The sequence below is a fragment of the Labeo rohita genome, unplaced genomic scaffold (assembly GCF_022985175.1).
Source record: "Labeo rohita strain BAU-BD-2019 unplaced genomic scaffold, IGBB_LRoh.1.0 scaffold_288, whole genome shotgun sequence".
NCBI classification, from domain to species: Eukaryota; Metazoa; Chordata; class Actinopteri; order Cypriniformes; family Cyprinidae; genus Labeo; species Labeo rohita.
This window is the reverse complement of record NW_026129188.1, coordinates 26,998-54,443: the sequence shown is the minus strand read 5'-3', so window position 1 is coordinate 54,443 and position 27,446 is coordinate 26,998. Positions and strand designations below refer to the sequence as shown.

General features: G+C 43.0%; 1 protein-coding gene across 2 annotated transcripts in view; it reads left to right on the top strand.

Moving 5' to 3' along the window:
• Window positions 1–27,446, top strand: part of LOC127160096 (ribonuclease inhibitor-like) — an 81,903-nt gene that overhangs the window by 34,042 nt on the left and 20,415 nt on the right. For both annotated transcript variants that reach the window (XM_051102758.1, XM_051102757.1), the window contains one exon: window positions 24,812–24,994. In XM_051102758.1, the coding sequence (XP_050958715.1) occupies window positions 24,812–24,994 (183 nt within the window). The remainder of the gene's footprint in view (window positions 1–24,811; window positions 24,995–27,446) is intronic.

Here is a 27,446-nt window from a genome sequence, read left to right as displayed (position 1 = left end):
TTCTCATTCATTCCTATGGTATCCGTAAACGCCGATTGAGTGTCGCACAATTATGACTGAAATTCAGTGACGTCAGTGCTGTAATGTGATTGGTTGTTAAGGGACACGTGATCCAAGTTAGTCATTACGCTTTCTCCAATAGTTACTAATACAGACCCTCTCATCTCCCTATACTAAGAAAATCTCGGACAAGGGGTAATTAGGAACACAGGTGCATAAGATAAAGCAATCAAACTAAACAAGAACAGGAAAATTACCAAATAAGGAAACTCAGGAACAAAGACAGGGGTAAAACAAGAAAAAACAGGTCCAAAAGTCTGACACTTGAACATTGAGTCTGTTATTTATAATATGTTATTTTATTTATTATTAAAATATTTTGTATTTGTTATCCTAAAAATTCATCATGTACATAAACCTTACTGCATAGTTCATAGATTTCAATATTCGGCTACTTTGCTGATCGCTCATTATAGATCAACTAACATGATCTATAAAGGTGCAAAATTATTTGTCAAATAAATGAAACATGATGAAACATTCATTTGAGTTTAAATTGTTATAGCTTATTCTAGAGATTGCAGTGATGCATGACATGGTGAAAAATGACTGAATGGATAATACTGTATTAAAGTAGCTTTAGATTAATTTTAAAAGTGCGTCCCCTAAAAGCACTAGGGGCCCCAGCCTGTTCCCCCAGTTACTGTGGTCTAGAACTGACACTGCAGGGTCAAAGTTTATTTAAAGAACAATCTCTTTCTTACCTTTTCATAATCTGAAGAAGCTTCTTTCGCCACAAAGAACCTCTTGTGACAGTCAAGTCACCTTTATTTCTATAGCACTTTTAACAATACAGATTGTGTCAAAGCAGCTTTACAGTATTAAATAGGAAAATAGTGCCAATAATGCAAAAAAAAAACAAAACAACAGAAAACACTCAATTTTCTTTCATCATTGAATCCAGTGATGTCATCATCCAGCTCAGTTCAGTTCAAATAGTATCTGTGCAATCAAGTCGACGATATCACTGGAAATTAAGTGTCACCAACTAAGCAAACCAGAAAAATTCTTCAGATGTTAAAGGTTCTTTATGGAACCATTTAGACAAAAAAGGTTCTTCTATGGCAACGTGAAGCACCTTTATTTTTTAAAAGAGTGTCTCGCAACACTCAGCAGCTTGTAAGGAAGTCCCAGCAGTGACTGTATTTCTTAGGAAGGAGGTAATTTGGCATGGGAAGCAAAATCCTCAGCAACTTTTACAGATGTACAGGTGAAAGTGGTGTGGAAGTTGTACAGTTCAGGACAGAAAAGCTCTCCAGCACATGATTAAAAAGCAGTGTTAATTACATTTCTCAATAGCATGGTGTTAGCATCGATGTTTTCTGAATCAAAAAGTTTTTCAGTAGTAAAGCTCTTTTTTTGATCAAGTAACGCGTTAGCATCAACAAAAGCTACATTTTCCAAAGCATTTCTGAGTCTCAAGCTCAAATCAGAAAAATAACTGCTAAGGATCACTGATCCTGGATCAGTAAGTGACGCCACTAAACCTCGTAACTCCATTGGCTCCTCAAAGTGTCAGTCAAACCTCATTATTCCTCCCACATATAAATGTATCTGTATACAATGAAGCCACAATACCAGCTTTGACACAGTGTTTATTATTAATCAAAATACAGTGTTTTTTCTTTTTTGTTTGTTTGTTTCTTTTTTTTTTTTTTCTAATTTCCGAAAAAGTAGCAGTTTAGGTCATAGGAGGTTTATGTCACAATATGAGTTAAATCCAGCCCTCTACATGATAATGATACTGAGAGCATTGACTTGAAATGAAGTTGGTTTAATATAAAAATTACATTTTAAAAACAGCTTGGATGTAGTACTATTTTTGCCATGTTACTGTAGCTTAGCTTGCTACATTTCCCAGGAGGATATCTTCAGTGCAGTGAAGCTTCATTTAATGAAGAGTAACTGCCCTGGTGAAAAAAAACAGCATTTGCTGGTAGCTATGTTTTGATGCTGGTATGCTGGTTAGGTAGATTTTGATGCTGGTTTAAGCTGGTCCTTTGCTGGTTTATGCTGGTCCTTAGCTGGTTTATGCTGGTCCTTAACTGGTTCATGCTGGTCCCTGACCAGCAACATGGCCAGCAACAACCAGCAAAGGACCAGCTTAAACCAGCATCAAAACCTACCTAACCAGCATTCCAGCATCAAAACATAGCTGTTTTTTTCACCAGGGTGTTAGCTTAGCTCACTACATTTTTCAAGTAGCTTGACCAACACTGTTAAAAAGTGCACAGTTCATTTGTGGAGTAACCTTCCTATCACTTCAGGATATTTACAGCACTAGGGTCATCATGAGGACCCACAACATCATCAGGGACAATACACATCCACAACACAGCCTCTTCACACTTCTGCTGTCTGGAAGATGTACATGAGTATGAAATCAAGGACAGAAATTGCTTTTCTAATAACTTTTATAATTTATTAATTATGTTTAGAAGTCTCTTGATGGGTTGCATCAAGGAACTGTGAAACCGGTTACACTCACTGAATGAATCACATTTGTGCCAAACTCTTACAAAGCAAAAACAAACACAGACGCGTCATTGAAGTACTATAGTCCTTTACCACATCACAAACTATGACGATCACAACTGTGTCACAAACTGTGACGTCAACACGATGTAGATTTTAAGCATGGAAGACAAAAAAATTGCAAAAAGCTTAAAATGAACCACTTTTCTCCAACAATTAAAAGGAACAGATGCTAACATTGTCTTCTATGATGTGAAACACAAACACCTCTGCTAAAATCTCAGAAAAAAAAAGTAGTCTGGGGTTTCATGACCCTTTAAAAATTAACTTCCCATTACCATCACTGACTGTTACCTTGTTTGTTGCACAATATATATTTGTATATTTTTGTGTATGTTCATATATTTTTGTATAGTTAATCTGTCTATATTCCATACTGTATATTTTTGTGTAATGGAGACTTGCAAAGTAAGTTGTTGTGTGGTCTAAACATCTGATAGTTGTATGAAGTTTTCTGTCCACTTCACTTATTGCCCATACAGCAGGTCAAATACCCAACCCAATATCCAATCATTTCAGTTAATAATACCAAAAATACACAAACATTTAAAACTTATAGAAAGCTTTAAATTAGTAGTCATGGTATTTACTTTTGCCTGTGTATTGCATGTGCTTGAACGTGGAACACTAAACACTGGCACTGGCAGAATGAATGTAGCAGAAACACTGTATTTTACGCTTGTTATAGAGTGTGTGCCATCACGGGCACTAGCAATGGCAGTGGCAATCAACTACCACGGTGGTGTGGTTGTCATTGTGACCATCATAGCCCGATTGGCAGTATGGTTCTGTTCTGGGGAAAAACTCCCTGCCCATCCATGCAGCCTAGCTTATAAATAAGAGAAGGGGCAGTAGCTATTACCCCCTTAAGGTAAACAGAACAGCTGCTTTCAAACATTCCTGTGCATATTTTTAATGAGCACTCTGTAAAGAGTATTGTGTTTTACAACATGTTTTACAGCATTGTGCATTGAATCCAATGTTGAGCACATGATTGCAATGGTTAAGGCAGTGGTTCCCAAACTCTTTCTGCCGGGCCCCACTTTTGCAGAATAAAAAAAATCCAAGCCCCACCCCCCCATTTACACATAAACATAAACACAACTTCAAAAGGATTTATTTGAAATGTAATAATTAAAATTCAGTGTGTGACAACTTACTGAAAAAACTAAACAAGGTACTAGTCACTTTTAGAGTACAAACATTAAAAGTAAAGCAGGCAGCTTTACTATGTACTATTTTTTTTTTTTTTTTGTACTATGTAACAACATTCATTGTTTCAGATTTTCATATATTTTCTTCTCTTTGTTGTAGTTGCGATATTTGAAGTAGATTCTTCATCTACTTTACGTTTATTTGCCACTTGTTGTCTTTTCAAAAACTTGTCCATGCTTAGATTAGAACTACTACGCGTCATTCATTCATAATTTTACTAAGTTAACGGCAATTCTCATTTCTGATATCAATTGCCATGATATCAATCAAGGACTGTTGTGTTTTTGGTGTTCACGGAAACATGGCTCAGCGACAGTGTCCCGGACCGCGCCATTCAGCTCGACCAGGTAACACACTACCGTGCTGATAGAGTTGTTGTCGCGGGAGGTAAGACCCGCACTTTGTGTTTACATCAATGATGCCTGGTGCCGCGATGCTGTTGAGGTCTGCAAATACTGCTCACCAGTGTTGGAGTTTATGGTTATTAAGTGCCAGCCGTTCTATCTACCGAGGGAATATACAGCCATACTGCTGTGTGCTGTGTACATCCCTCCCTCCTCTAATGGCAACAACAGGAGTGAGGCACTGAATGAACTGTACCAGCACATCAGTGAGCAGCAGACAGCCCACCCTGATGCTTTTCTCATCGTGACTGGGGATTTCAATCATGCAGATTTTAAGAGTGTGTTTCCCAAAATACAACAACACATAGACTTTCCAACACGGGGAAATAACACGCTGGACTTTGTTTACACCACCCAGAGAGGAGCTTACAAAGCTTTCCCCCTCCCCCACCTTGGCGCCTCAGACCACATCACTGTCATGCTAATGCCTGATACAGACCACTCGTTAAAGTCACCAAACCGGTTCGTAAGCAGATACAAGTGTGGCCGGAAGGGTCTTCAGAGGCTTTACAGGACTGCTTTGACACCACAGACTGGAGTATGTTTCAGCAGGCTGCCACGTACAATAACACCACCGACCTCCAGGAGTACGCAGAGACTGTTACAGCCTACATCAACAAATGCACTGAGGATGTAACAGTCACTAAAACCATCACTGTCCGTGCCAACCAAAAACCATGGATGATAGGGGAGGTCTACAGGCTGCTGAAAGCTCGGAACGTCGCCTTCAGAACTGGAGATGAGGCAAACCTGAAGACAACTAGGGCCAACCTGTCCCGTGGCATCAGAGAGGCTAAGAGACAGTACTCCAGGGGAATATCCCATCGCTTTAAGGACAGCAGAGACACACGGAGCCTGTGGCGGGGCATACAGACCATCACAGATTACAAACCCCCACCACAGACCTGTGACAGCACCATCTCCCTGCTGAACGAGCTGAACACCTTCTTCGCTCGCTTTGAAGTGCAAAACAGCACCACTGCACAAAAGACCCCACCCCCTCCTGGTGACCAGGTGATGACTCTGTCCCCAGACAGTATGAGGAGATCCCTCAGCAGGATCAAGGTACGCAAAGCTCCGGGTCCTGACAACATTCCTGGTCGCGCACTGAGAGACTGTGCAGTGGAACTCACTGATGTCTTCACAGACATCTTCAACATCTCTCTCAACCAGGCTGTCCTCCCGACTTGTTTCAAAGCCACCACCATCCGGTCTTAAAAAAAGTAATCTCCCTCCTGCTTTAATGACTACCGTCCTGTTGCACTTACTCCCATCCTCATGAAGTGCTTTGAACAGCTAGTCATGCAGCACATTAAGACTGTCCTGCCCCCCTCTCTGGACCCCTTCCAGTTTGCGTATCGGCCCAACCGCTCGACCGATGACGCCATCTCCACTGCACTCCACTCAGCACTCACACATCTGGACAAAAAAGACTCATACGTCGGAATGCTGTTCATAGACTTCAGTTCAGCATTTAACACTATAATCCCCCAACAGCTCACTCAAAAACTGGTCCAGCTGGGGCTCAACACCTCACTGTGTAACTGGCTGTTGGATTTCCTCACCGGAAGACCATAAGCAGTACGGGTCGGCAGTAACACATCCAGCACCATCATTCTTAACACGGGGGCCCCTCAGGGATGTGTGCTGAGCCCCCTCCTCTTCACTCTGCTGCGCACGACTGCACTCCGTCACACAGCTCCTACCTTTTCATCAAGTTTGCGGACGACATGACTGTGGTGGGTCTCGTTAGCAAAAGGGATGAGACCGACTACAGAAGCGAGGTGAGCCGCCGAAGGAGATTGTTGTTGACTTCAGGAGAGCGCACACTCAGCATGCTCCTCTGACCATCAACAGTGCGTCTGTGGAGAGAGTGAGTAGCACCAAATTCCTGGGTGTGCACATCACTGAGGATCTTTCCTGGACGAACAACACCACTGCACTGGCTAAAAAAATCACAGCAGCATCTCTACTTCCTCTGCAAACTGAGGAGAGCAAGAGCACATCATGTACACCTTCTACAGAGGCACCATTGAGAGCATCCTGACGATCTGCATCACTGTGTGGTTTGGAGCCTGCAATGCATCCTGCCAAAAAACTCTCCAACGCATAGTGAGAGCAGCTGAGAGGATTATTGGTGTCCCTCTCCCCTCCCTCCAGGACATCTACAGCACCCGTCTCACCAAAAAAGCCCTCTGCATAGCAGCTGATCCCTCCCACCCTATGCAAAGCTTCTTCAGCCTGCTGCCATCAGGCAGGGAGGAGACTGCGGAGTCTCCAGGCCAAGACCAGCAGACTGAAGGACAGCTTCTTCCATCAGGATGTCAGGAAGCTAAACTCTCTCCCCGCTCTGCCCCCACTCCCTTCTTCTGCCCCACGATCTTCCTGAACTGGGACACACACACACATAAAGACTCACATACTTACACTTACACACACAAACACACACACACACACCGACCGGCACCAGTCACTTTGTGTAGTATTGGTGCTCTGCTAACTACCTCTTACTACCCAATTACTACCCTCAGACTACCTCCAAAGACTTTTGTCTGTTATAACTATGTCACTTTATTACAATCATAAGCTCTTTTTGCACCATATTTTTATATATTATATGTATAATTGTATTTATTTGCATTTTTAAAATTGTACCTTTTGTATTTAAAGTTACGTGTATGCACCTTGGGTCTGAGAGTAACGCGATTTCAATTCTCTGTATGTCCGGTACATATGGCAGAATTTACAACAAAGTTGACTTAAAGCTGATGTGGAACCTAATAGGTAGCCAGTGCAGAAACTTTAAAATTGGGGTAATATGATCATATTTTCTTGACCTGGTAAGGACTCTAGCAGCTGCATTTTGGACTATCTGTACTATCTGTTTATTGAAGATGCAGGACAAACACCTAGTAGTGCATTACAATAGTCCAGTCTAGAGGTCATGAATGCGTGAACTAGCTTTTCTGCATCAGAAACAGGTAACATGTTTCGTAGCTTGGCAATGTTTCTAAGATGGAAGAATGCTGTTTTTGTAACATTAGAAATATGATTTTCAAAAGATAAGTTGCTGTCTAATATAACACCCAGGCTTTTGACTGTAGTGGAAGTAACAGTACATCCGTCTAGTTTTAAATTGTAAGCCAAGAGATTCTGTGTACTGTTTTTTTTTTTTTTTGGTAAAATAAGTAATGTCTCTGTCTTATGTGAATTTAATAGGAGAAAATTATCGGTCATCCAATATTTTACATTTTTAACACACTCTGTTAACTTCGATAATTTAGAAGTTTCATCTGGTCGTGTTGAGATATATAGTTGAGTATCATCAGCATAACAATGAAAACTAATCACATATTTTGTAATAATATTACCAAGGGGCAGCATGTATATTGAAAATAGTAGAGGACCTAGAACAGATCCTTGTGGCACTCCATACTTTACTGGTGATAACTGAGATGACTCCCCATTTAAATAAACAAAGTGGTAGCGATCAGACAGGTAGGATCTAAACCATTTTAAAGCCTGCTCTTGAATACCTGCATAGTTTTGTAGTCGATCTATGAGTATGTCATGATCTATAGTGTCGAACGCAGCACTAAGATCAAGTAAAACTAGCAATGAGATGCAGCCTTGGTCTGACGCAAGAAGCAAGTCATTAGTGATTTTAACAAGTGCAGTTTCTGTGCTGTGATGGGGCCTGAATTCTTCATTAATTCTTCATAGATATAATTTTTTTTGCAAGAATGAGCACAGTTGAGCAGATGCAACTTTCTCTAAAATTTTAGACATAAATGGAAGATTAGAAATGGGTCTGTAATTTGTCAGTTCACTAGGGTCTAGTTGTGGTTTCTTAATAAGAGGCTTAATAACCGCCAGCTTGAATGGTTTAAGGACATGACCTAAAGATAACGATGAGTTAATAATATTGAGAAGTGGTTCTTCTGTGACAGGTAACAATTCTTTCAGTAATTTAGTGGGTACGGGATCTAATAGGCATGTTGTTGGTTTAGACACAGTGAGAAGTTTATTTAACTCTTCCTGTCCTATAGCGGTAAAGTACTGCAGTTTTTCTTTGGGTGTAGTGAAAGAAGCTGATGTATTAGACTCTTTAGAATCTACATTGGTTATTGTATTTCTGATGTTATCTATTTTATCAGTGAAGAAATTTATGAAGTCATTACTGTTAAACTGTAAAGGAATATTTAGATCAAGTGGCATCTGGTTATTTGTTAATCTAGCCACTGTGCTAAATAAAAACCTTGGATTGTTTTGGTTATTTTCTATGAGTTTGCAGATATGCTCAGTTCTAGCAGCTTTTAAAGCCTGTCTGTATCTGGACATACTGTTTTTCCACACAATTCTAAAAACTTCTAAGTTTTTCTCCATTTGCACTCAAGATTACAAGTTTCTTTCTTGAGAGCATATGATTAAAATGATGAGTGGACCCAGTGACATTTTGCTTGACTCCAAATGAGTTTATCAGGAAATGGAGCGCAGCGTTCTGGAGATGTTTTCCGACAGGAGTTCTGCTCAGACTCTGCTGGGGTGCAGGCCATCAGCACGGAAAAGCCTAGGATGTTTCCAGAAAAGATTCCAGTTATTAACAAAGAGCAGTTTCTGTTCTTTACACCATGTCAATAACCATTCATTTAGTGCAATAAGTCTACTGAACCTTTCGTGGCCACGTCAATAGGTGTGAAGCGGTCCTGACACGATGATCCTCGTCGTGTGTGATGTGCTGCGAACCGTCTCGATCAGGCTGCTGAAGTCCCTCTTCAGAACGTCTGCCGCAGCTTGGTGTCGTTCACCCCCAGAACGATCGCGCCGACGCTCTCGCCATCCTTCACGATTGCGGGTATCTGCGCAGAAACATCGGGAACACGAGCACCAGGAAAACAGTGAGCACTTTACGTTTAGCTAAGGTAGCATGGACGTATTGGACAACGGAGTCTCCAACGAGCACAGCGTCACGTTCCGTCTCGCGGAGGAGCAAAGCGGTTCCGGGTGGAGATCTCGAAGACCGGTGTAGCAGTCGATTCTGTTTCTTTCGGAATGTCTGTTCCCCTTTACGCAATCATACTACATATCTTGCGTAGTTGCCGAGTTACCATACGTATTATCAGAACTAACTTACTCATGAAGCGCACCTGGATGTACAGGAAGCAAAATAGTTCAAAACATACCGTCTTTTTTTCCCGAAACTTGAAAAAGGATTTGAGAAAAGAGGTTTTCCCCAACTTACAACTGTTTTAAGAGTAATGTTTGAGGCTTTGGTTATTACAAAGTAGTCTGTAGCGCAGACCTATTTGAAGCACAATGTCTGTCATGGGTGTTTTTAAATGTCACTTAATTTTATGAGTGAAATAAACAACAAAGAGACCAATTTTCCAGCAGGTGTAACAGTTTACAAAAAAAGAAAAAAAAAACAAGACTACAAAAAGAAAGGCTTCAAAATTCATTTTGATTAAAGCATAAAAGGATAAAATCTTTTTCTGTGGATAGATTATTAACACAGCCCATGTGGAACTATCGCCTACAGTCATCACAGGAAATCTGTAAAAATAATAATAATAATAATAAAAATGTTAGCAGCATTGTCAGCAATTGTTCTAGTCTATTCATTAATATCCCACACCAGTGTAATAAATAAATCAATAAAGCAAAGATGTTCTGAAGGCCCAATGCAAGAAATAGGCCCATTTAAAATGGCATTAAAGAACAGGTCATTTTACCATTGTAATTTCTGGAAAGTCAGTTTAGTATAGTTTATTGACAAGTATTAACTTTGTATCAGGTCTTGGTATATGCCTATATCTCACTGTCAGTATCTACAGTGTGGTATATACTGAGAAAGATAGAAAGCACTGGTGAACTCAGCAATGCAAAAAGACCTGGACGTCCACAGAAGACAACAGTGGTGGACGATCGCAGAATACTTTCCATGGTGATGAGAAACCCCTTCACAACAGCCAACCAGGTGAACAACACTCTCCAGGAGGTAGGCGTATCAATATTCAAGTCTACCATAAAGAGAAGACTGTATGCGAGTAAATACCGAGGGTACACTGCAAGGTGCAAGCCACTCATAAGCCCCAAGAATAGAAAGGCTAGATCGGACTTCGCTAAAAAAACATCTAAAAAAAGCCAGCACAGTTCTGGAAAAACATTCTTTGGAGAGATGAAACCAAGATCAACCTCTACTAGAATGATGGCAAGAAAAAAGTATGGAGAAGGCGTGGAACAGCTCATGATCCAAAGTATACCACATCATCTGTAAAACACTGTGGAGGCAGTGTGATGGCTTGGGCATGCATGGCTGCCAGTGGCACTGGGACACTAGTGTTCATTGATGATGTGACACAGGACAGAAGCAGCCGAATGAATTCTGAGGTGTTCAGAGACACACTGTCTGCTCGGATCCAGCTAAATGCAGTCAAATTGATTGGGAGAAGGTTCATAATACAGATGGACAATGACCCAAAACATACAGCCAAAGCAACCCAGGACTTTATTAAAGCAAAGAAGTGACGTATTCTTGAATGGCCAAGTCAGTCACCTGATCTTAACCCAATTGAGCATGCATTTCACTTGTTAAAGACTAAACTTCGGACAGAAAGGCCCACAAACAAACAGCAACTAAAACCCACTGCATTAAAAAGCATTAAAGAGCATTAAAAAGGAGTAAACCCAGCATCTGGTGATGTCCATGAGTTCAAGACTTCAGGCTGTCATTGCTAGCAAAGGGTTTTCAACTAAGTATTAGAAATTAACATTTTATTTTCAGTTATTTAATTTGTCCAATTATTTTCGAGCCCTTGAAATGAAGGGATTGTGTTTTAAAAAATGCTTTAGTTCTTCATAGTTTTATGCAAACTTTTTAGTCAACCCGCTGAATTAAAGCTGAAAGTCTGCACTTCAACTGCATTTGCGTTGTTTTATTTTAAATTTATTGTGGTAATGTAGAGAACCAAAATTAGAAAAAAAAACTGTCTCTGTCCAAATATTTATGGCCCCAACTGTATGAATATCACTTAGAGTAGTGTTTGCTTACCATCAACTTGGAAGTTGGAAGAACGTCTACGATATTTATGCTATGTCTAAGTTTTTTTTGTTTTTTTTTTGGTTTGTTTGTTTGTTTTTGTTTTTTTAATGCCAAACTGGTAAATGCCTTGAGTTTTATAATTGAATGTTTCCTCAAACATTTTGGATCCATTGTTCAAATTGTATGAAAATGCCAGCAAGAATAGAAATTCAGGTGACAATGTGACATGGTCATGTCCCCAGTTTATAGCCAGTGTTGGGCAAGCTACTTGGAAAATGTAGTGAGCTAAGCTAACAGTTACTCTTCATTAAATTAAGCTTAACTACACTAAAGCTACAGCCTTGGGTAATGTAGCAAGCTAAGCTACAGCAACATGGCAAAAGTAGTTTACTACATCTAAGCTATTTTTTACATTTTCATTTTTCTATTAAACCAACATCATACCAAGTCAATGCTCTCTCAGTGATCAAATAAATTGTCAGTCATACAGTGCCAAATGTAAGCCAGATTTGGCCCAGACCCTGTTACTATCTGGGAAGCAAAGCTAAATTCTATTGTAAATTTGTTAACTGACAGTAAGAATATTTAACTGAATCAAGCGCCTATTTTCGTTTGCCGAAGTTTTTTTTAAAAAAAAACATGCTAACATAAATTGTACGTCTTAATTAAAAAATTAAGGCCGACAGGTCATGGCGGCTAGGCCTATAAGTCACATTTTATTATATTCTGAAATGAACAGGCCTACAGCGTCATGTTATAATGTTCCGACATTATTTCCCTCACTCCACAACAAATCCTTTAACTTTAACCGTATTCAGAACCGAACGAGGATAAATAAATAAATAAATAAATTTGCCTAAACAATCCAAAACAAATTTAAAGCGAAACTGAAAGTAAAGTTGGGCTTATATAGACTACCTCTCTCGCCACAAATACAAATGTTTCCATATCTGCAATGTATTTGAAGCGAAAATATTATGCATTGGGTAAACTTTGTACTTCATGCTCGTCGACGGAAAATATCATGATGAGCAAAAATGTGCCATGGGACCGGTGTTCACGCTGAACTGCACGTAACACACACTATTTAAATTGACTAGTGTAACTTTTGGGTGACTGTGTTTTATTTTTCAAATGAACAGGCTGCAGTGATAGTGCGCGATCAAACAGCTGAATAGCATATTCCGGCATTTTGGTCATAGTAAAGGCAAAATTCGATACTGCAAAGTCCAAAGCAGTTTGAAGTGTCAAGAATATTAGCAAAGATTATTATAATTCCTTTAGACTAGAACACTGTTTAATTCTTATTTCGCTATGGAACCTGATCGTTTTATTTTATTAGGGGCCAAGCACCGGAGGTCCGGTGGCACCTATTGTATGTCCAAACTTTCAAAAGATTTATGCTAATAACGTTTGAACCGTAAGCCACACAACAAAAAATATTTTTTCCTCTGATTCCTTGGCTTATGCAGAGTCAAATGGACACCAAAATTCAAAAATCGTAAGGTTTAGTTTTTTTCGCTATTCTCAATTGTTCGTAAAACCTACTTTTTCGAACTCGTCCTAGGCCGTTGCACCGATTGTCACAAAAATTGATCCAGATCATCTTCAGACCATGCTGGCAAAAAGTTATGGAATTCAAGTCGATTTGTCCAGCCGTTCACGAATAACACGCGAAAGATCAATCAATGAGATCAATGTGAGGCTATATCTCCGTAATAGTTTGTCATATTGACACCAAACTTGGTGTGTGTTATAACAAGCATGACCTGAGCCTACCTGCAGTGTTTCGGTGCAGTGCCCCCTAGTGGTCAGGAGATACGAAAAATGGCTATTTTTCTTTATAACGTCTGAATGATATGTCCAAAAATCACAAAACTGGTCTCTTTAGATTCGGTGTGTCATACCGAGTCGAACCATATCCAATTTTCCCATGTCAGCCATTTTGGGTGTCGGCCATTTTGAATTTAGCTTTAAAATGCTGTATCTTGAGAACGGATTAGCGTATCGTTTCGACATTAATTACAAAAATGTTCGGCACCATGCCCTGAATGTACATAAAAATTTTGGGGCCAGCGCCACCTTGTGGTCAAAAGTAATAACGAAATTTCAAAAAATGCTAATAACTTTTGCGTACATTAGCCTATTGAAATGAAACTCATGTTGATAGATTCCCTGGGTCAAGTCGAGAACATTGATACCCATTATGCCGAAATTGGCCAAACTTCCTGTCCGCCATTTTGATTAATGTACAAAACCTACTTTTTCAAACTCCTCCCAGACTGTTAGTCTGATCTTCACCAAATTTGACTCAGATTATCTTCAGACTATGCTGGCAAAAAGTTATGAATTTCGTGTCGATATACACAATCGTTTTCGTTTAGCGCATCAACAAATTTGCTGGAAAGATGCCAAACTACATCTGAGGCTGTATCTCTGCAAAGCTTTGACATAATGACGGCAAACTTTGTGTGTGTCATTGTCATTTCACACAGAACACGTCACATCAATTTGAAAACAGCGCCACCTGTTGGTCAAAAGTGATAAGCCATTAAATTTTATTACGATTGGTTGTATTTATGATTTTTCAGCCATTTCAACTGATATTATCCTAAAATGGCTTAAGTTACTCACTGTTGTAGTCGGTCTGCTGCTCCTTGCCGTGCTTAACTCCTCATTCTGCCTCTTTTGTGCTTGGCCCCGCAATTGCTGCTTGCAGCTATATTTTTATTTTATTTTTTGTTTGTTTGTTTTTTTTGTTTTTTTTTTTGGCTAAGAACAAACCGAAACATTTTGCCTTTCGCCATGAATTTGACAACCCACACCCACCCACTCCCCATCGCGTTCTTCTGAGTTTGAGATCTTCCCAGAGCACTAGCCTGCTTCAAAGACTAAAATCAAGGCGCCCACGAGTTCAAGTAGCCTACTAAGTTTTTTTTCTCAATACCGCTACAATAGAGGCAGTACGTGCATTGCATTCACGCGTTTGCATTGCCGATTATACAGTTTTCTGTTGCTACGTGGGCGCTCAGTTTTTTTCTGACATTTAGCTAAAATATAAAGATTCAGCGCTTCACATAAGCAATTTGGTTGTCTCGACAACAAATGCTAGACTAAGACACACTTTTCTCATCTCCTCGAATGCAAAAAAAAACATTAGCCTTTATAAATGCAGTGCTGTATTATAAATACAGAAAACATGTACTTTTTCAATCAACACTTCTTTATTTACCTCAAGTCTGCAAACACGCTGAGATGCTTCAAACTGCGCGCCGCACTTCATTCACGAGAGAGGCGGGAGGATTAATACGGTTTGACTGACAGTTTAATGAGCCAATGGCGTCACGAAGTTTAGTGGCGGTGACGTCGCTTACTGACCCAGGATCAGTGATCTGTAGCAGTTATATTTCCGATTTGAGCTTAAAGTATAGAAAAATATATAGCTTTTAGCTTTTGTTGACGCTACTTGATCAAAATAAGAGCTTAGCTACTGAAAAGCTATTTGATTCAGAAAACAGCGACGCTACCACCACGCTACTGAGAAATGTAGTTAAGCTAGTAGCGTCACTACTTGTAGCGACGCTACTGCCCAACACTGTTTATAGCTCTATTGATTAACTTGTTAATCTTAATTGATTTCATTAGTGACCTCTGAAATTAGGATACGTGTCACTTATTATAACAGCTGTATATTTTCCCTTCTTGTGAAAACAATAACATTTTGTAAAGTATTCAAATTCAATATATGCCAAGAAGTTATCAGTTAGAGGACTGATAGATGAAATATTATGATGTATTATATGTGACTCTGGACCACAAAACCAGTCATAAGTCACATGAATGCTGAATAAATAAGCTTTCCGTTGATGCATGGTTTGTTAGGAAAGGACAATATTTGGCTGAGATACAACTATTTGAATCTGGAATCTGAGGGTGCAAAAAAATCAAAATATGGAGAAAATCACCTTTAAAGATGTCTAATGCATATTACTAATCAAAACTTACGAAATTTACAAAATATCTTCATGGAACATGATCTTTACCTAATATCCTAATGATGTTTGGCATAAAAAAATCGATGACCCATCAGGTGTATTTCTGGCATTTGCTAAAAATATACCCGTGCAACATAAGACTGGTTTTGTGGTCCAGAGTCACATATAGTCTATAACAGGGGTGGTGAACTCCGGTCCTGGAGAGCCGCAGCCCTGCAGAGTTCAGCTCCAACCCTAATTAAAACTCACCTGCCTGTTGTTTTCTAGTAACCCTTCAGACCTTGATTAGCTTGTTCAGGTGTGTTTGATTAGGGCTGAAGCAAAACTATGCAGGGCTGCGGATCTCCAGGACCGACGTTCACCACCCCTGGTCTATAATATGAGTTATTAAGTTTTATCTGTCTGCACCGACAGATTAGACTAAAACGTATACGCAAAATCTAAATGCATAAATTCAGACATTAGACAAAAACAATGGAAAAATAATTAAAACCACAGAACATTAATGGAAGAGGGAGAATAATTTTTTTTACGTTGCAGTGTAGCAAGACATTTGAAAGTAGCGCCAACACTTTTGTCCCTTTTCGCTTTCCGTACATTTAGTTGTGTTTTGGGTGCATTTGGACGCGTTTGCAGCACCACTGTTGCCAAAATCACAGTTTTTATTTCCGCGTATTTAGGCAAAGTTTGATTAACAGTTGTTCGGGTTAATTACGCAGACCTGGCAACCCGCTCAGCAGATACACTTGGTCTAGGGGTAACAGGAATTCCAGAGGGGAACATGTAACGTCCGCCAGAGAGTCCATCCGAAACAAGAAAAGAAAACTCGAGGCAATTAGTCATTTGATAAGCCTTTATAGTTGTTTGTGCTAGTGCACTCCTCTCACACACATACGCGAGGGCGAGTACAAAACAGTACATAAAACACTCTGGTAACGGGACAAACAAAAAGGAAGAAAGTTAGAACATTGTAGTATTCAGCAGCAGAGCGACCATCTCTCGCCTCACTCTTGACTCTATCTCAGTGCGTGCGCGTTCACAAAACAGTGGTAAAACTAAGAGAAAAATATATTTAAAGGGACCTTAATATAATGTTAAACATTAGGTGGCCGTTACAAACAGAATCGACTGCAACACTGGAGGCGGCGGAGGGAGCAAGGTCCTCGCCCGGGGCCTGGCTCGCGTCTTTCTCTGCTGCTGCACCCAGGGTCCGTGGTGTCCCGGCGGCGGAGTGAAGGACACCTGGGAAGATCGCGTCCAGAGTGCACGTGACCTGTGCAGAGAAGCACACGGAGTAGAGGTGGTCAGAGTGTTGTCTACCTGCACTCAAAGGTAGACACAAATTCGCCATTAAGCAAAAGGAAAGGACGTGACGTGTGGCCAAGTGTGGTGACCCATACTCAGAATTTGTGCACACACACAGTAGTGAGTAGTGAACAAACACACACACACACAGAGATGAGTCAAGCCCGACTCCCTAACCATTAGACCATGGCTGCCCCTAGTTTACTCACTGTTACTTGCATTAAAGCAACAATGGTAATGTGTGTAAATAGTGTGTAAACAATGCAAGCAAGATTAACGCCAAAGACACTGGTGCTGCTAACGGGCTATAAACTAGCGGATTCGGGAAATCAAAACAAAACTAGTGATGACAAGGCAGGTTGTGTTAGTTGTAAAATACAACATGGGGTATTCACACGTTATAAGAAGTGAAAATGTTGGTTTATAAAATTTATATATATTAGGGATGCACCGAAACGTATCGGCCGAAATGCTTGCACGTTTTGTCAGTAAAGCCGGTTCTGTAATCAGCGGTAAATGCCATCAGGTGTGTGATTTCACGTTGAGCCGTATATACTACACACAGCCGTTGTTCACTGAGGAGCTGCGCAAATCCATGTTCATTATCACGGTGTATTTCCACTACAGCGTAGCGAGTAGAGCGGAGCGGAGCGTTTTCCATTCATTCCTATGGAAGGAATGAAGAACGCTTGCGCAGTGCGTCTACGCTCAACTTCCATAGGAATGAATGGGAAACGCTCCGCTCCGCTCTACTCGCTACGCTGTAGTGGAAATACACCGTCAGTGTGAATTTGCGCAGCTCGTCAGTGAACAACGGCTGTGTGTAGTATATACGGCTCAACGTGAAATCACGCACCTGATGGCATTTACCGCTGATTACAGAACCGGCTTTACTGACAAAACGCGCAAGCATTTCGGCCGATACGTTTCGGTGCATCCCTATATATAGGGATATATATATATATATATATATATATATATATATATATATATATATATATAATATATTGTTTTTGTTTTGTTTTTATATATATATATATATATATATATATATATATATATATATATTGTAGCGTCGATGCAACTTCCCAGATTAAATAGGCAGGAGACGGAGATCCGGTTTAACAAACAGCCAACGGCCTTTTCTTTATTTCCTGAACTTACAACCTAAGCAAAGGGTAACGGGAGGCGTCCTATCTTTGCAAAACAAAGATAACACGAGAAAACGCAGAGGGTTATTATCTTTTCTCCTTTTCCTTCCACTCTGAATTGTCCAACGCGCTCTCTCCTTTTTTTCCGCGCACCTCGCCCCTCCCCCTCAACTACTCCCCCCAGACGCCTCCCCCCATAACAAATAATAAAGTGAACACATTTATAACGAGGAGCAACCGGCCTCAGCGCCACACTGCCCCCCCCTCAGGTTTCCTCGTCCCCGAGGAAGAGTGAAATCCACAAAGCGCTTTGGTACTCTCAGTGCCTCTCTGGGCCGAAGCCGTGATCCAGTCCTTGTCCTTTGGATCTGTTGTGGGACAAAATTAGGCAGGACCGCTCCCAAGGGGGTAGTCGGGAAGTCACAAGGGCTACCTCCACTAGGTCTTCCTTCCCTCAATGGACGGTCTGAGCTTATCATGCGATCTTCAGGTGACCTCAACCCAGACCACCCCAGGAGAACCCCAGACCCCCCTGACGCTGCGTGTTCAGCTCCTCCAGGAGTGCCTAGAGCTCCCCCAGAAGCCTGGGTTGAGGCATCACCCTCTTCACAGCCTGCTGAGGTTCCCCACCCATTGTCCGGCGCTGCGTGTTCAGCTCCTCCGTACGCAGGATGGGTTGCCCCAACAGTCTGCCGTGGGCTTCTGTTATCGAAGGGTCGCTGTTCTCCTTGGTACGGGGCCAGCCGGTCTCGATGCAAAACCACAGTATGACCTCCAGGCTTCTTCCTCACACGATAAATGGACTCTCCAAGCCTCTTCACCACATAACAGGGTCCTACCCAGGCACAATCCAGTTTAGGCGAACGTCCCTTCTGTCTCTTAGGTCCATAGACCCATACAAGCTCTCCTGCATTAAAATCACGTCCTGTGCAGCGATGGTCATATGCTCGTTTCTGGCGGATGCCTGCTTGCAGCGCTTGACGACGGGCAAACTCATGGGCTGACTGTAGCCGGTCTTGTAACTGATGGGCGTACTCCAACCCAGGTGGTGCATCCGGTGCGTCCGGTGGGCGACCCATTAGCAAGGAAGATGGGGTTCTCAGTTCTCTGCCCAGCATGAGAAGCGCTGGTGTACACCCGGTTGTCTCCTGCACTGCACTACGAGTAGCAAGCAGAACCAGTGGCAACTGCAGATCCCAGTCCTTTTGATCCCGGCTCACACATAGAGCCAGTTGGGTGGCCAGCGTCCGATTGTACCGCTCCACCAACCCATCACTCTGGGGATGCAAGGGAGTTGTCCTCGTCTTCCGGATACCTAACTGTCGACAGAGGTCAGAGAACAGTTGGGACTCAAAGTTCCTTCCTTGATCACTATGCACTTCAGTGGGGACCCCAAAACGAGCAAACATGCCTTCCAGCAGAACTTCTGCCACTGTCCCGGCCTCCTGATTGGGAACAGCATAGGCCTCCGGCCATTTTGTAAAATAGTCCATGGCGACCACCACAAACCGATTTCCTCTAGGGGTCCGGGGAAATGGTCCCAACACATCTACAGCCACACGATCCATGGGACAGCCAACTAGACGTTGCTGCAAAGGGGCATGAGACTGGCCTGTTGGCCCTTTTTTTGCAGTGCAGGCATCACATCGACGACAGAAGGACTCAACATCCCTACGGCAAGTGTTCCAGTAGAACTCTTGCCGCACCCTTTTCAATGTTTTGTTCACCCCAAAATGTCCTACCCCTGGCTGTCCATGCATTGCCTCCAAAACCAAGTGATGACAGGACTTGGGCACCACCGTCTGCCACTTGGTTACGCCAGTTGCAGGTTCTACGAATCCCCTCTGCAACACTCCCATATTCAAAGCCAAGCCATCTCTCATGGACCACAGTCCCCTCACCACCGGTCCGAAAGCTGCAACCTCTTCCCACGCCAATCTACGCCCTGTTTCCACCCAGTTAATGACTACCTGGAGGTCGGTGTCCTTACGCTGTTCATTGGCCCATGCTACCTTGGAATCAGGCAGCACCGCACAACAAGATGCCTCTATCTGGATTTCAGGGGTCTTGTCAGCTGGTCCCTGCCCTGTATATCCAGTCAGCCGCTCACACTGGGAGCAAGTGTCTTTACAGATGCGTCTCGACAACCCGTCCGCATTCTGATGACTTTCCCCCTTCCGATGCTGGATGGTGAATTGAAACTCTTGCAGGCGTTCTATCCACCGAGCCACTTGTCCCTCTGGCTCCCGGAAAGACAACAGCCAGTGCAGTGATGCGTGATCTGTTCGGATCACAAAAGGGAGACCACATAGGTGATGCCTAAAGTGGCTAACTGCCTCCACCACTGCTAAAAGTTCTCGTCGGGTTACGCAGTAATTACGCTCTGCTCTGTTGAAAGCCCGACTGTAATAGGCTATGACCCGCTCCCCTTTTTCCCCGTCCTGGGAAAGAATGGCGCCCAGGCCTACATTACTGGCATCTGTGTCCAGGATAAACGGTAATCTAGGATCCGGTGCGGCCAAGACTGGGGCATGACACAAAGCCTCCTTCAGACGATCAAAAGCCTGCTGCTGTTCTTGTCCCCACTGAAACCGCTGTGATTTTTTTGTTAGCTGATGGAGAGGAGCGGCAACAGTGGCGAACCCTGGAACAAATTTCCGATAATATGACGCTAGTCCCAGGAAAGCCCTCAACTGTCTAAGACCGCATGGGACTGGCCAATCGCGGACAGCTACCGTCTTCTGTTCATCAGTGGCCACTCCTTCTGCACTAACATAGTGGCCCAGAAATGTTACTGCTTTCTGCATTAGCTGGCACTTATCCGGATGAAGCTTCAAGCCAGCCTGGGCTATCCGGGTTATGACAAGGTCGAGGGCACTCAAGGCTGACTCAAAGTCCTTCCCATGCACTAAGATGTCATCCAAATAAACCAGGCATGACTCTCTCGGAATTCCCTGGAGCACCTGCTCCATTAATCGCTCAAAGGTCGCTGGAGCGTTACAAAGACCAAAGGGCATAGTTCTAAATTGCCAAAGGCCCATCCCCGTCGTAAATGCGGTCTTCGGTCTTGCATCTGCACTTAAGGCAACCTGCCAGTAACCACTCCGTAGATCGAGCAACGAGAACCACTTCGAACCAGCAATTTTATCCAATGACTCATCCACTCGCGGAAGGGGGTAGGAGTCCTTAATGGTCACCTCATTCAACTGCCTGAAGTCGACACAGAAGCGCCAGCTGCCATCCTTTTTAGGAACCAATACAACTGGCGAGGCCCACGGGCTTTCTGATGGCTCTATAATTCCTGCAGCCTTCATCTCCTCAAGGCAGCGATCTGCAGCTGCCTGCCTTGTGGGGGGCAACCGTCGTGGACGCTGCCGGATGGGATGGGCATTGCCCGTGTCTATACAATGCTGTACCAGTTGTGTCTGGCCGACATCATGGGCTGAGGTTGCAAAAACTGCATGATGACGTTCCAGCACTGTCCACAGTTTCTGCTTCTGGGGTCCCTCCAGGTCTTGACTACTTCTCTCACAGACAGCTTGTGCTGTCTGCACGGAGGCCGTGCTCATAATATCCTGGCTATGGGCCCCTCCATCACTGACAGGGCAAATGGTTGAAAGACCTGCAGCTGAACCAGACGACGGTGTCTCTCTGAGCTGTAACGTTGGTGACCGGACAGACGAGGTTGATTCAGCAGTCGATTGGACATGGGGAGCTGGTCTTGGAAGGCCTACGTAATGTGACTGAGGACCCGGCAAAACTGAGTTAAAGTAAATCGGCACAGAGCACTTCCCAGCGAAGGTTAGGGTCGCCGCCCCCAAGTCCAAAACCGCAACTGCCTGGTGCAGGAAGTCAATCCCCAGGAGACAGCATTCTGGAATCTCTGCAGCACAAACCCACATAACAGTACTGTATCCACCAACCTTGAGTTCCACCTCACAACAGCCCATCATAGTTGCCTGCTCGCCCATGACGGTCACAAGGGAAAAACGGGAAGTCTGGAGAACCCTTCTCATCAAGAGCCTAGGATGAATAATAGTGACAGTAGAGCCAGTGTCAAGCAAGGCCTGCACTGATTGTCCATCCACTTCGACCTCAATCCGACAACACTCGACTGGACTAGTCTTCTCAAGAGACAATTCACAGGGAGGTTCAGGAGTGATAGACGGGCCGGGAGTACCTCCCTCTACTCCGGCCCCTGTCCGTTTCCCGAGGGCTGCGTGGATGCTACATCATTGAGGGTGGTGCATTCCCGACGCAAATGCCCTGCTTTTCCACAGCGCCAGCAAACCACAAGTTCCCTCTGGGGCGCATTCATCTTAACAGTTGGTGACGGAGTCTGCCCCCCAGAGTATGCAGCAAAAACCCTGGGACGGCCAACAACTCCAATGGACCACTCATCCAATATCTCCTCTATAACTTGAGCTTGGTCTAGGGCTTCATCAAGGCTGGATGGTTGAGCTATTCGTACCTGCTGTCGTAGGCGGTCTGGAGTCAATCCTCGGATGAACGCATCCAGAACCAATGCATCTCTCACGTGTTCGCTAAATGTAGGATAGCTGCGTTGAGCTAAATTTCGCAGGTCAGCCATAAACACACCTAAAGGCTCCTTCGGTTGACGGGTGTGCTCCTGAAACTGTTGCCGTAGGGCCATCGGGGGTGTGGTGTCCCCGAAACGCCGAAACAAAGCCTGATGCAGTGCCTGGGGACTATAAACCTGACTTCCTTGGACATCCAACAACACCTGTTGTGCGTCACCATCTAAAGCAGCTGCAAGCTGACCCACCCGCTCAACTTCGTCCCAACCATTAACCTCAGCCACCAACTCAAACTTCTTCTGGAATGCCTCATAAGAAGAACGGCCATCATAGCGCCCCAGTTTCAGACAGCTACGGGTTTTATTACCTCCCCGCTCAGGTTGAAGGGAGGTGGCTGGCGCTGACAGGCCAGAAAATGTACAGCAAGCGGTGACAGCTTCTTTAGCTAGGGGTTTTGAGACCCAGCAGGGAGGGACAGAGGGAGTGGTTGGATACACGCTTAGCATGAGCTGAGTGTCTGGTGTCTGTTCCAAGCTGTTAGACAACAACTGATCAGAGTGCTTGTTAACACCATCCCTAGGTTTAGTGAAATGAGAATTGGCCACCTTGTGGGGAAGTTCGGGTGGCAGCAGGCTTGGACGTTGAACATTATAAGTGGGGGTGCTTAAATAATGACTATTAGCCTTGGCTGGTGAAGCCTTTGGGGCAGCATGTCTGCCAGCTAAGCTGCACTGATCAGTAACAAACGCCCCTTCAATAGGCATTTCAACGGTTTGGGGCTGATTATACTGGTAGCTTGAATCATTAGAATAAACAGGAAAAGTTTCATCCACCTTACTCACTGTATAGCGGCTCGGTTTAACAGCGTTTCTGTCAACGTCCGCCATTAGCGCTCCGTACCGGATGTTTTGGTCCCCGCCGACATCCGGTTCCGGGTCAACGCACCGGAGGCTTTCGGGATCGCGAGCGGCCGCGATCGGTGTGCTCGCGAGGCGCACATGTTTACTGAAAGAATGAGACATGCCAATAAAAGACGTGGGAGACGGTGGTTTAGTTTTAAGGGAATGCTCTTTATCACATTCATTCATCAAAAGCGGCCGAAAAGGGTTGTTGGGCGATAATGTGCGTATTAACGCAACTCTCTCCTCAAGCGCCATCTCTCCCTCGAGATTCCGGTCATCCCGCCCATACCGGGGCACTCCCATGCTTTGTTCTTCCTGCTCACTTAATAAATGAAGCGATCTTACCGGGGTGTTTTTCATCGTTTTCTGGGAGTCGCGACTGTGGTTGTGGTTGATCCCACTTCTGACACCAGTGTAGCGTCGATGCAACTTCCCAGATTAAATAGGCAGGAGACGGAGATCCGGTTTAACAAACAGCCAACGGCCTTTTCTTTATTTCCTGAACTTACAACCTAAGCAAAGGGTAACGGGAGGCGTCCTATCTTTGCAAAACAAAGATAACACGAGAAAACGCAGAGGGTTATTATCTTTTCTCCTTTTCCTTCCACTCTGAATTGTCCAACGCGCTCTCTCCTTTTTTTCCGCGCACCTCGCCCCTCCCCTCAACTACTCCCCCCATAACAAATAATAAAGTGAACACATTTATAACGAGGAGCAACCGGCCTCAGCGCCACAATATATATATATATATATATATATATATGACGGTGTGGGTGATGGTGAAATGATGGACACTGCAAATCAGGTTGGTGGTCACTCAAGGCTTCTTTTAATTTTCCTATCCAGACACTGAAACAAACTGAAACACACAGGACCAAAGGTTGGTAAATTGGCAGCTCAATGATGACGCATGTCAGTCAGCGGCGAAGCTTCGTGAAACTGCTGCTAATTACATTTTCTCTGAGCGAATGTGAACATACGGTGGACATAAATCTGAATGAAACATACATAAAAATAAGATACAAAACTGTACTCTTTTAGAATCACATCAATGCAGTGAAACCGTAAACTCAAGTGACCAATATTTTTGTATAACAAAAAGAAAGTATGCGCGAGTATGCAGCACTTGTGCTAATGCTAGCGGCTAATGATTTACACACACAGAACATGACAAAAACCGAATAAAACACATACCTGAAACACACAGGACCAAAGGTTGGTAAATTGGCAGCTCAATGATGACGCATGTCAGTCTTAAAATGAAATATACAGAGGTTCAGAATTTACAAGAAAGCTGATACACACATACACTTTGTTTTATCATCACAAATAACAACTAGGAGCTGAATAATCTTTTCTGAAGTATTAAAGTTCAGCTTTGTGCTCGAAAACAATCAAAACTCTGTTAATAAGACGGAGCGATCATCAAAGCAGCTTACCAGCAGCGAAGCTTCCTGAAACTGCTGGCTAATACATAGCACCGCCCCCTGATATAACGAACGTGATTAAGCGCAGTGCAACAACCAATGGCGTGTTTCCCAATTTATGCCTGAATTTAACTAGCATTATTTTAACTCCGTTACATATATATATATATATATATATATATATATATATATATATATATTGTTTTTTTTGTTTTGTTTTGTTTTGTTTTTTTATAGACTTTCAGACTGCAGTATCACTGAAGAAGGTTATAAAGTTCTGGCTTCAGCTCTGAGATCAAACCCTTCACACCTGATAGAGCTGGATCTCACAGGAAATGATCCTGGACATTTCCAGGATCCAGGAGTGAAGGAGCTCAATGATTTACTACAGGATCCAAACTGTCAACTTAAGACACTGAGGTGAGAGATCATGAAATAATGCAAAATAAATAATAAGCATGTGAATAAATTATATTATATTATTTCACTATAATAATTTTCACTATAATAAGGTACATAATTTGTTGCTTCAAGAATGTTTATGATGATCAAACTTGAAAGATCAGATGCTGCAGCTGCTGTTGTTTTGATGATAAATGTCAACACAGTTTAGTTGTGTTAAAAGTTATAGGTTAATCAGACATTTTGGGTCACTAGATGTGCTGGTATTCAGCACATGATATAACAGGCCACAAACATGTATTGTGTGTCAGGAGAGGACTGGTGATAATTCAGCACACACAAATATGTCTGAACCTGAACCTGCAGTTTCTCTCATTATGAGCAGAATTACTGTTGCATCAACACAGACATCAGTTAAAGGGGTCATCGGATGCTAAGTTCACTTTTATGTTTTTTGAACATTAATGTGTGTTGGCAGTGTATGTACAAATCTACCCTATAATGATTTGAAACCCATCCAACCCGCTCTGATGATCTCTTCACACAACCATTACCACCTCCAGCAACCCCCCTCTCCCCCTCTCCTTCACTTCAAATCAGATTAAGATTAAGGTGCGCCAGGTCTTCAGAAAGAACAAAAAAAGAAAGGCACCAGGCCCAGATGGTGTGACACCAGCCTGTCTGAAAACCTGCGCTGACAAAATGGCCCCCATCTTTTCACAGATCTTCAACAGGTCTCTGGAGCTGTGTGAAGTCCCTGACTGCCTAAAACACTCAACCATTATTCCTGTTCCAAAGAAATCCAAGATAACAGGACTTAACGACTACAGACCTGTGGCGCTAACATCTGTCGTCATGAAGTCATTTGAAAAACTGGTTTTGGCTTATCTGAAGGACATCACCGGACCCTTACTGGACCCCCTGCAGTTTGCTTACCGAGCAAACAGGTCAGTGGATGATGCAGTGAACATTGGCTTGTACTTCATCCTGCAGCATCTGGACAGACCAGGGACTTATGTGAGGATCCTGTTTGTGGACTTCAGTTCGGCCTTCAACACCATCATTCCTTCACTCCTCCACACCAAACTAAACCAACTTTCTGTTCCTAGCTCTATCTGTCAATGGATCACCAGCTTTCTGACAGATAGGCAACAGCTGGTGAGACTGGGGAAATTCACATCAAGCAGCCGCACCACCAACACTGGCGCCCCTCAGGGTTGTGTTCTCTCCCCACTGCTCTTCTCCCTCTACACCAATGACTGCACCTCTAAAGACCCCTCTGTCAAGCTCCTTAATTTTTCCTGACGACACCACGGTTATCGGCCTCATTCGGGACGGTGACGAGTCTGCCTACAGACAGGAGGTAAAAGAGCTGGCTGTCTGGTGCAGTCACAACAACCTGGAGCTGAACAAGCTTAAAACTGTAGAGATGATAGTGGACTTCAGGAGGAACCCCCCTGCACTTTCCTCACTCACCTTCATGCACAGCACTGTGGCTACAGTGGAGAAATTCAAGTTCCTGGGATGTTTCATCTCCCAGGACCTGAAGTGGGTCACTCACATCGACTCCATTGTTAAAAAGGCCCAACAAAGGTTGTACTTCCTTCGCCAGCTGAAGACGTTTAACCTACCACAGGAGTTGTTGAGACAGTTCTACTCAGCCGTCATCGAGTCTGTTCTGTGCACATCAATAACTGTCTGGTTTGGCTCAGCTACAAAATCAGACATCAGAAGATTGCAGAGAACGGTCCGGACTGCTGAGAAGATTATTGGTGCTCCCCTGCCCACCCTTCAGGAACTATATACATCCAGAGTGAGGAAAAGAGCTCAGAAAATCACTCTGGACCCCTCGCACCCAAGCCATCCCCTCTTTGAACTCTTACCATCTGGCCGGTGCTACAGAGCCCCAAATATCAGGACTACCAGACGCATGAACAGTTTTTTCCCCCAGGCAATCCACCTTATGAACAGTTAAAATGTTCCTCCCATTGTGCAATAAAAATTTGTTGAATAATCTGACATCTACTGCTACCACCTCCACCCTAATACATCCCTAACACTCCCCTGCATTCCATCCTATCACATATAGCACAACTGTACATACCACCTAGTTTTTTGTCAATTTATTTTTTTTACAAATTATAATTATTATATTCTATTTTATTTTTGGTCTATTTATATTCTATTTATGTTCTATATGTATTTTTCTTATTCTCTTATTTTTATTGTCAGTGCGTTGTTGTCTCTGTGTACTGGAAGCTAATAACACTGAAACAAATTCCTTGTATGCGCAAGCATACTTGCCAATAAAAGCTCTTTCTGATTCTGATTCTGATTCTAAAAATCCATGCAGTGGTTTTTAATTAATCTGTAAAAATAATATCTCCTTTTACAAATCGAGCTATTCTCAGATGCCTGTTGTTGTGGCGTCACACCAACAGAGGACACGCCCACAATAGTTGACTGACAT